At 53.4% G+C, this 10,565-nt stretch overlaps 1 protein-coding gene across 1 annotated transcript; it reads left to right on the forward strand.

The window, feature by feature from the left end:
- Positions 1-2,364: 2,364 nt before the first annotated feature.
- Positions 2,365-10,365, forward strand: LOC106732265 (zona pellucida sperm-binding protein 1). The gene is made up of 12 exons (XM_025187329.3): positions 2,365-2,598; positions 3,258-3,379; positions 4,381-4,603; positions 5,252-5,395; positions 6,185-6,369; positions 6,449-6,546; positions 6,833-6,960; positions 7,041-7,230; positions 7,314-7,464; positions 8,208-8,292; positions 8,797-8,922; positions 10,182-10,365. Exons 1-12 carry the CDS (start codon positions 2,406-2,408, stop codon positions 10,343-10,345), a joined length of 1,809 nt encoding a protein of 602 aa, XP_025043114.3. The 5' UTR covers positions 2,365-2,405; the 3' UTR covers positions 10,346-10,365.
- The last annotated feature ends 200 nt before the right edge of the window (positions 10,366-10,565 follow it).

The raw sequence follows: 10,565 nt of genomic DNA on the forward strand, positions 1-10,565 counted from the left end.
GACTAAATAAACCCAAATTCTTCTGCCTCCCCTCATAAATCATGTGCTCCAGGGCCCTAATAATTTTTGTTGCCCTCCACTGAACTCTCTCCATTGTGTCTACATTCTTTCTATAAGGGGGGGGGAGGGGCAGAATTGAATGCACTACTCCAGATGTAGCCTCACCAGTGCCAAATGAAGGGGAATCATCACTTTCTTAGATTTTCTGGCATGCTCCTACTAATGCAACCCAATATACAGTTAGCCCTCTTGACTACAAGGGCACAATGTTGACTGATATCCAGGTTACCTTGCCATAGAAGGCAATCAGGATGGTCAGGCATGGCTTGCCCTTGGTGAATCCGTGTTGACTGTTCCTGATCGCTTGCCTCTCTTCCAAGTACTTCAAAATGGATTCCTTGAGGATCCCCGCCATGATTTTTCTGGGGACTGAAGAGAGGCTGCCTGGTCTGTAGCTCCCCAGATTCTCCTTCTTCCCTTTTCTAGAGACGGGCCCTAAATCAATGTTCTGTTATATTGGCATAGTGCCTGGCACTTGGGGGCCCTGCGCCAGAGCCGGAGCTCTTTAGTATGGCAGAGTGTCCCCCCATTACTCTGCACGGAGCCCAATAACATCTGTCTGGGTAAAGCATCTTTCAGTCAGGTCACCTGCAGGCTGGTCTACACTAGAGAGTCAGGGCAGCCTCGGGGTTTCCCTCAGGGCTGTGAAAAGTGAACCCCCCTGAGAGATGTAGTTAATCCAACTCATCTCCCAGCGTAGACGCCGTGAGCTCACTGGAGAAACTCTTCCATCATCCGTGTTACCACCTCTCCAAGGGGTGGATTGAGATCTACTGCAACTGCAGCATTTCTGGTGTAGACATAGCCTGATGGAGAATCTACCACTTCCCACTGGCTGTTTGTTCCAAACAGCTTGCGCTGTTAAAATGTCTGCCTTACGTCTGCCTTATATTTCCATGGGAAGTGGGGGGTGAACCATAAGCTCAGAGAGGCGACTCCCTGGCCTGGCCCACCCCTTCCACTTGAGGCCCCATCCCTCATAGTCCTCTGCCCCCTCAAAGGCCAGCACCCCAGCCTGAGGTCTCCCAAGTACCTCCAGCCCCAAAGCACCAGGGAGACAGAATGTGGCCGCACCCCAGGTGCAGAGCACTGGGTGCTCATGCCCCTCCAGCGTCAGTACAATGGGCAGGCACCACATAACTCACCTCCCTCAGCCCCGGAGCACTGGGTGGTGTGGTCCCAGCACCAGGGCCCCCCTAGTTCTGGCTGGCCCCAGCCACCGCAAGTTCTAGCCATCCTCGCTCCAGCCCCAGCTGACTTTCCAGAAGAGGAGCAACCTGCTTGCCTACGCAGGGGTCCAGTAGCAGCAGCAGGAGGGGGCCTCAGGGCAGAGAGTGTGTGGGGCCATGTGGGGCTGTTTGCAGAGGCCCAGCCTTTCCTAGCATACTCTACATGCTACCTCTGGATTGGGCTGGCTCCAGCTTCCCGCTGCTGGCTCGTGTTCTCCCTTTCTCCACTCCATCAAAGAGCCCTTTAACAGCCAATCTTTTCTCCCTGTGCATGTACTTGTATGGGCGGCCAGACAGCACGTATGAACAATCTGGACAAGGCTGGGTGGACATAGACTCCTGTATAAGGCAAAGCTCCAAATCTCAGGGCTGTCTCTCAAATTGGGACCACTGGTTGCCCCAGTACTCGTGCACTAGAGCCACTTCTTCATCTCCTAAACGGAGTGAGTGCTAAACGTCTCTTGCAATCTGGGGCTTTTCCCAGTTGGCACACTGCATTTCCGTGTGTCCACTCCCATGGTTCAATAACCTAACCCCGTGGTAGGGTCTCACTCAATACCATGCCCACCTGCACAGCAGGCAAGACCTTGCACCCACCTGCTTCCTGCAACTCAGTAGGAGACACTGACTAGAGCCCTCAGATTACAAGGCTGCTACTCTCCAGGTGAACTGTTCCAGCAGCAGCTGGGACATCCATGCACTTGTGCCTTGTCTTTGAGCTTCTCTCTGCATCTCTGAGGACAGGAAACTTACTTTTAGTTTGAATGCATGCTGAGGTGCTCAGCTAGTCCCTTGTTTCCAGGAGCTGGGGCTTGAAGTAAAACATCAGTTACCATGGGACATGCAATAAAATCCTGAGAATTCCTAAAGTGTAGCATAACAGGAAGATTCAATGGGGCGGAGGGAAGCTTAGGGCCGAAATGGTTCCATTCCCCTTTCACCTGAGCTTTGCACTTTTCACCCGGCCCCTCCACAGCAGCTAGCAGTGCCCAGGTGCAGCCTCTCTGCTCATCTGGTTCACTCCCCTCCACTCACCCTACAAAGCCAGGTCCCACAGCTTCCCTAGCTATGAGAAGTAGCTGCTGGGTAGGGCTTCTTTCTTAGCTCTTTTCAGCCATGGGGTGGGGCTGTTGGTCTTTTGGGGGCTTACTGCTGCTCTGGTTCCTGGGATCAGCCCTGGGACAGGGGGAGTTCCGCAGGGTCAGTTTCACTGTCTTGCAGCATGGGTATGAGTATGAGTGTGGTGACTATGGGATGCAGCTGCTGGTCTTTCCTCGGCAGGGCCGCCCTGTCCGCTTCAAAGTTGTGGGTAAGTAGCTGCCTGGTGGCTTCTTAGAAACTTAAGAAGCTCCTATTTGTCTGCCCCCTTAGATGTGCAAGAGGGATTTTATGGGGGCTCCCCTGGAAATGTATTATGGAAACAATGTGGGGGGAACCTTTTCTATTTTCAAAGTTTCTACTCCAGTGCCCCTTGGTGGCCTGGCTGCTACCCTCAAATCTTTACTTCACTGGAAATGAGTCTGTATCTTTTGTACCTGGGAGAGCCCTAACAGTTGGATCTTGCTAGTGAAGTCTTTCCAACAGCCTGATTACCCTCTGCTGTCCCCACCCCTTAGGTCACAGAGGAAATGGAGTGTGTGTGTGTGGCCAGGGGGAAAGGAGAACAATCATGTTTTGGCATGGCCTTTTTATCTCCAGCTTGGCTCTTGTTCAGCCCCCTGGGGCTCCAGGCACCTGAATCCTGTGTCATCTGTGAGCTATTAGCTCATTGTCCTGCACCTGTGTGGGATGGTCTGGTCACTTTCAGTGCTCCTGGCTGGAGGCCACACTTCTGAGCTGCTCGCTAGTATGTTAAAACTCCACTCAAACTGAAGGATGTGACAAACCACGGTCACGTTCCACACTTAGCCAAGCTTCAGCAAGGGCTTTACTCCTCCCTTTACCCATGATGTGCAACTCCCTCCACAGATGAGTTTGGGACGCCCTTCGAAGTTACCAACTGCTCCATTTGTCTCCATTGGATCACCTCTGGCGAGCAGGGAGCAGTGATCTTCTCGGCTGGCTATGCTGGCTGCCATGTGCAACATAAGGTGAGGGAGATGGCATGCCTCACCCCAGTGTACCTGAGCCGCTACACAGTCTGTAGTCAGCGCCACGCCTGCTGCCCCACAGCCTGTGCAGATGGGCCTGGGCACCAAGCTTGTATGATTTGTGGTAGTACCCAGAATGTGTCCAAGCCAGCCGGGCCCACCATCACCACAGGCCCTGGGGCAGGGTGAAGGGAGCAGCTCTGTGCTGTGGAAGGGGTGGTGCCAAGAACAGACAGTCCTTAGTGTAGCCCAGACTGTGGTGCTGGGGGGGGGGCCCCCCTGGTCAAAAGTCATGTGGAGGGGCGCTCCAGCACTAGCACAAGTCCAGAGGGGCCTGATGCTCCAGCTGCTGCAGTAGCAGCAGTGAGGCCTGGGAGCTCTGGGACTCTTTAATAGCTGTGCCCTGGAGAGAATTAATCCCTTCCCCACCTTCTGTTGACAGGCCTGGTCCAAGCAGAAACCATAGACTGGATGTGGGGGGAGGGCAATTGCCCCAAGCTCCATGCTTGGAGGAGTGTGTGTGTGTGGGGGGGGGTGTCTGTGCTTCAGGAGGCTGTGAGGTCCAGGGTGGCCTGGGCAGTTAAGACACTGGCAACCGCAACAGCTCGGGCTGCCATGCTCTACCGACTCCCAGCATCCCAGAGAGGGTGAAAGCTGGAAAGAGGCAGGGTGCGAGTTAGTGGGGGAGGCTAGTGGTGGGTCACTTAATGCTGCTGGTGCCAGGACCCTTCCTTCCCCAGCCCATCCAGACTGCCCTCAACCCTGTGTTCCCCTGATGCACAGCTCCCCCCTGAGCAGTTATCCCAGTTCATCCTATGGACAGGACCGAGCTGAAGATAAATTGAAACAAAGGTGGAGCCAAACCCACTTCTGAAATATTGGTGGGCCCATGGTGCCTGCACTCATACAGCTTGCTGCCTATAAGGCAAGGGGATCTATGCTTAGCACCTATGTGGTCCACATTCTGGCATGGCATAGACTAACTGGAGTTTCCATTGCAGGATGGTCGGCATCACCTGAGGGTCCGAGTGGAGGAGCTACAGAGCACCGGGACTGTCGCCGCTGCCTATTATGTGAACATGATCTGCCCCAAGCCCACTGAACGTGACTTAAGCCCAGAGGAGACCATGCGTGCCGTGCCGCAGCCCGGCCTGGTGCGCCCGGGGCCCGTGCCGCAGCCCAGCCTGGTGCGCCCGGGGCCCGTGCCGCAGCCCAGCAACATAGGTAGGTCAGGCCAGTGTAGTTTCCCATTGGAGAATGCATGATCTACTGTGGCAGCTTTCAATGGAACTGTTCCATCTCTCCAGGCCCACTGACCGGTCCCTAGGACAGTAGGCCTCTCCTGTCCCTGGCAATTCAAAAGGGCCAGGGTTTCCAGCTGCCATGGCTACTGCATCAGCCAGAGCCTCAGGCGCTGTAAATCGCCACCACAGCTTTGTGGCATGCTCTGGTCAATACTGAGGGCTGTCTGGGGAAGGCTGATCTTGCTGGGCACTAGGCTCCCAAGGGGCAAGTGTGACGGCTCCACAGCTTGTCTCCTCCCAGGTGCTACGTTCCACAGGAGTGGCCCTGGGGAGAAGGGAAGGGATGCAAGTTGAGCAATGCAGCTTTTCTCCCATGACAGTAGGAAAGAGCAGTGATATCACACAGCAAATTGTCACGGCTTTCTGCTCAATGCTGAGTGACAAGCCACACCTTGCACCTTTTGAGGCCAGTCTCGGCCATGTTGTGCTGTGAGGATACTGGAATGACTGGGGATCTGCAGTGCAGGGCTATCTGAGGGGCTAGGGGACCAGCAGATGACTTGGCAGCTGGAACATTGGTGCGCACAAATGGCTAAATTGTATGGTTCATCCAAGGATTTTGCCCTAGGTGCCCATCTCACACCAGAGCAGTGCCATGTGGTTACTGGGAAGATCCCCTGTGCAGATGCCCCCGGCCACGCTGCTTGTGCACAGGCTGGCTGCTGTTACGATGAGACGGACCCAACGACTCCCTGCTACTATGGCAACACAGGTAAGAGACCTGCCCTCGTGTTGGCTCATGGAGGCAGGGATCCCTGAGCACAGTCAGGCTTCCTAAGACAACACGTTCTCAGGCCATGTCCACACTGCTTGCTGCCCTGCAACTTTCTCATTCAGGGATGTGAGCATAAACCCCTCCTACCCCACCCCCATGTAGTGGTGGACTTAAACAGTGTGTTGGAAGAGCTCCTGGTGCTGTCACCATACTTCCAGTTTACAGTGCTGCCACAGCAACACTTTAAATGTTTGAAGTGTTGCTTTAGCTGCTAGCGAGATGGGTCAGCACTTAATCACATGGGAGTCTAAGCTGGCTGTTAGCTGCTGCTCAAGGATTCTCCAGTGGAAACTACTGGAATGTGCCCCTAACTCAAGGCTGCAGTTACTTTCCAGAGTGTATGACTGGCACTAACTCAGTCTCTCTCTCTCCTCTGATCTTTCTCAAAAGCAGCCAGAGAACAGATCTGCCTTTGCTAGAGCTGAGGATGAGAAACAGTATGTGTAGGGGGGATCTTACAAGAGACATCTGCTGCTATTTACCTAGCAGAGGAACCCAATTTTCTAGCTCCGGGGGTTTACATTGTGGGTTAGTTGGGCCCAGAACCTGTCTTTGGCGCTCTGCTGGCTCTTGCCTTATAGAGCAGAAGCTTGAATCTCTCAAAATATGCATTAGTATTTCATAATCTCCATATCAAGTAGGGTGGGATCCAGGATGCTAGATCTGGAACACTAAGGAGCAATTGTCCTATGTCCTCTGTACTTAACCTGCTCCCCTGTCTTGCAGTCACTATTCAGTGCCTCCTGGATGGTCACTTTATTCTGGTGGTCTCCAGGGACATGTCTGCCCACCCCATCGTTCTGGACAGTGTCCGGCTAGCCTACGCCCAGACTGGGTGTGAGCCCATCAGGAAGACCGAGGCTTTTGTGATCTTCCACTTTCCCCTCATGCAGTGTGGCACCACAGCTCAGGTGAGAAGCCCCCAGGACTCCAGAGTGAGAGCTCTGCTAAGGGCCTTGGAACTAATTTACCCCATGTCTAACCTGCCAGGTGATCGGGGATAAACTGATCTATGAGAACCAGCTGGTCTCTGGCATTGACATCCGGACTGGGCCAGATGGCTCCATCACCCGGGACAGCACCTTCATGTGAGTTGGCCTGGCTAGTGTGGGAGAAATGATTCCAACCTTCCCCGTATCTGAAGGGGAAGGCAATAGGCTGCTTCATTGAATAGGGAGATGTTGTGACTTCCTCCGTTGGGGTTACCCGGGCCTCAGCCCTTCCAGCAGCTTTGAATGCCTCCCTTGCAGGTACTCACTGGGCCTGACCCTGTTTGTCTCCAGTGCTAAAACTCACAGGCAGACACAGCCTTGGGTCAGTCTGAATTCACTGAGCATCAGCCCCAACCTCCTCCCTCTGCTCTCTCCTCTGCAGCCTCCATGCTCGCTGCATCTACAATGCCAGTGACTTCCTGCCACTGCAGGTCCAGGTCTTCCTGTCCCCCTCACCTGCTCCAGTCACCCAGGAAGGACCCCTCCACCTTGAGCTGCGCATTGCCACAGGTAGGCAGCCCCCCTCGCTCCAGGGCAGAGATCCCAGCCCCTGGAGGGCCCCAGTCTCTCAGCTCTGCTCTCCCCTGCAGACCTGAGCTACACATCCTACCTTGAGGAGGGAGACTACCCTGTGCTGAAGGTGCTCAGGGACCCTGTCTACGTGGAGGTTCGCATCCTGCAGAGAACAGACCCCGCCCTGGTTCTGGTTCTGCACCAGTGCTGGGCCACCCCCAGTGCAAACCCCCTGGAGCAGCCGCAGTGGCCCATCCTGGTGGACGGGTGAGTGGCTGGCATGGGAGGGGAAACAGCTTGGAGGAGGAAAGAAGCTTTTGTTCCACCATTCTCTTGTGTCTGGCTCTCAGGTGCCCGTTCCTGGGAGACAACTACAGAACCGAGCTCGTGCCCATGGGCCCAGCTTCCTCTGAGCTGCCCTTCCCGACCCACCACCAGCGCTTCGTCCTCTCCACCTTTGCCTTTGTGGACTCTGCCGCCCAGATGGCATTTGATGGACTGGTGAGACCTCTAGAGTGGGAGGGGTCCTCTTTCTGCCAGGCAATGATCTCTACCCTGTGTGCTCCTCTCAGTGGGGGGAGGAGGGGTACAAAACAAACCACTGTCCCCACCCTTATGAAACTTGGATCTACATGAATCCCTAGCCCAGTGCAAGGGGGTGGCTTTAAGAAAATCCCTCCCTTCCATCCCCATGCCTCAGGCTAGGAACTTGTTCCCTTGGTCTTAGCCTATCATGCTTCTAGACTGTTTCTTGGGTCTGACACTTGTAACCCTTACTCCCCAAAAGGGCAGAGCATGATGACTGCTTTAGGGACACTGTCCTCTACCTGTGATCCAGGCTGTAGATGCAGAAACTCCCGGCTACTCACTGTTCATCTCAGCTTTGTCCTAGCTCCAGCTACCTGATTGAGAATTCCTGGGGAACATGATCAGAATATCCCCTTGCTAGTCACATTTGAGAACTTGCATAGCAATGCCATGGCTCAGGTGCATGTCTGGGACCTTCACTGTGCTCCTCTACTGGTCTTGGCTGGATGGAATGTCTCTTTGGAAGAATCTCTTTCCAATGGAGTAGACAAGCCCTACTGCAGAGGAGTCCTCCATTTAAGCCACGTGAGAGCAACTAGCTGTCCTGTAGCCACAGACCCCACATAGGCTGCCTCCCTTGGTGCTATGTGCAGGGAAGCTGGTGACAAGCTGCTGGCTCAGCTACTCAACTCAACTTTCACTTGTGTGGATTTCAGGTGTACCTCTTCTGCAGTGCCTCTGCCTGCCACCCCTCCCAGCTGGAGCCCTGCAGGACCTGGTGCCCCTCGGGGGCTGCTATAAGTAAGTCTCCATGGCTGCCAGCATACTAGCAGTAAGGTCTGCCCTTCATCTAGGTTTCGGCACCCAAATCCACTTCTGACCTATCTGAGTGCATCGGAGCTTGTTGCCTAGAGCTCAAGCTGTCCCATTAGTCAGTGCAGTGTGAACTCAGCAGGTCCCATGTAGACTTGGTGCATTCTGTATTGGGTGGGACCATCTAGTCTGGGACCATCTAGTCTGGGATCTTGCCGCTGCCACCTCCTTGGTAAGTACACCCTTCCTATATGGGAGCTGTAATAGGCTACTGGGATCCCTAGAGCAGATTTCTAACATGGGTTAAAATTGCTTCTTCCTGCCTGATCCCAATCCTCCAATGACCCACTCAGGACTGCTCCACACCTACTGAACAGAAGCCACTTATCTGGGCAAGTGGGTCTACAGTGTCCTCATCAAATGCTGCACCCTCCACCTACCATTGAAGAGCTAGGTAGAGGTGACTCCCAAACTCTCTTCTACATCTTCTAGGAGGCCGTCGGTTTCTGCATATTGGCAATGGGACAGGAGAGCCCCAGGACCTAGTGAGCTCTCATGGACCTCTGATCTTCCAGGAAAGTCCTAGACCACATGGAGAGCAAGTCTATGTCTACTCAGGTGAGTTGACCTGCCCTTCTTGGCTAACTATCTTGCTTAGAGGGAAGTATTGACTTGAAGGCTACTAATAGGAGTGCTACTCCAAGTGTGGCCCAAGTATGTATAGTACACAGATGAGCAAGGGGTGATCATGTTGACTGCTGTAGCAACATTTTAGTCCTGGAAATCATCTTCCCTGCTCCCCACATACCCCACCCCCCCGAAAGTGGTGAGGGATAGACAATCAACCCATCCTCCAAAACCAGGCAGAGCCAACTGGGGCATGAACCCCTTAATTTCCAAGCTAGGGACTATCGAAGCAAAAACACACTCCTCTGTGTTTAGGCAGCTAACAAACAGCTTTATTTATTAATAAAGCACAGCATGAGCCAAACGTGGTCACAGCAGAGCCAGGCCCAGTAAGGCTGCTAATACAATCAATCCTAGTATCTTTATACCCTTAGTCAAACAGTCTGACATCAGGGCATCCAATTACAGAAATCCTCAATTAAATTTGGAAAAACAAAGCCTTATCAACAAGATGGCAGACAGGTACGAGGGAGTACTTCTCCTGTCCCAACCAGCCCAACTAACACATACCAATAGCCCATCCTGTAGGCCTCTTCTCACGGGGTGACAAAGTTCACTCTGGTCTACGTGCTTGAGAGAAGCTGAAATGGTTTCTGATATACAAGATGGCTTCTAGCTAAACATAAAATAGCTTCTACAGGACTGAGCCCTGGTGTGTATTGTAGGCATTATGGGCATGTCTACACAGCAGGGCTAAAGCTGAGACGAGCTATGTCAGTTGCGTAGCTGAAGTTGAAATAGCTTCTCTTGGTGCTGTTTACATAGCAGGAAGTTTGGGGTGGAGCAGTCTTCCTCATAGTAGGATGAGTAAGGGAAGTTGGAGGGTTACAGGAGTATGAGCAAGTCCTCCAGCTTGCTGTCTTGACATGTTCAGAAGAACATCTTATTGCAACAAGAGTCTGCATCTACAGCTGTTCTGAAATAAGGCTGCTGTGTAGACATAGCCTCAGTGCTGCCCTCTGATGGAATCCTGCAAAGAACAGAGGTCGTCTCTAAAGAGTGACTTGATGCAGTTGCTTGCCTGACAAGCAGAGCTCATCAGGTGTAATAACACATGGAAGAGGTGAAGGCCAACACACTGTTAATGGGTAGCAATAATGTTAGGGCAGGGATCCCTAGTCCTGCCTGCACTGCCATGGATGTGGGCACATGGTCTCTTGCCTTAACAACCCTTCTTCTTCCTCCCACAGACCCTGCCTCCAGACTGGACCTGGCTTCTCTACTTCTGGCTGTGATCTGCCTGGGGGTGGCCATTTCCCTCATCATTGTGGCTCTGCTCTGCAGGAGAAAGGGCTGGGTTTCAAGATCCCAAAGACTCCATCGTGACTTACTGTCAAACCAAGGTGGAAAATAAAAATTGAATGAACAGCATAATGGCTTGTGGTGGACTTTGTCTGGAAGGCAGATGGAGCCAGATGGCTGGCTCCATCCCTGCAGAAGAGGAGGGCCCTCCCCTTCCTGCATAAAGCTCTATCCTTGCCCTGCCTGGGATCTGCAGTGGTCAAGGGCAGCTGGAGAGCCTGCTTGGGTGGGCCAATAAGAGCTTTCTCATCCATCCCCTGAGTCTAGGATGG

Source organism: Pelodiscus sinensis, chromosome 5 (genome assembly GCF_052426305.1).
Source record: "Pelodiscus sinensis isolate ZL-2025 chromosome 5, ASM5242630v1, whole genome shotgun sequence".
Classification (NCBI taxonomy): Eukaryota; Metazoa; Chordata; order Testudines; family Trionychidae; genus Pelodiscus; species Pelodiscus sinensis.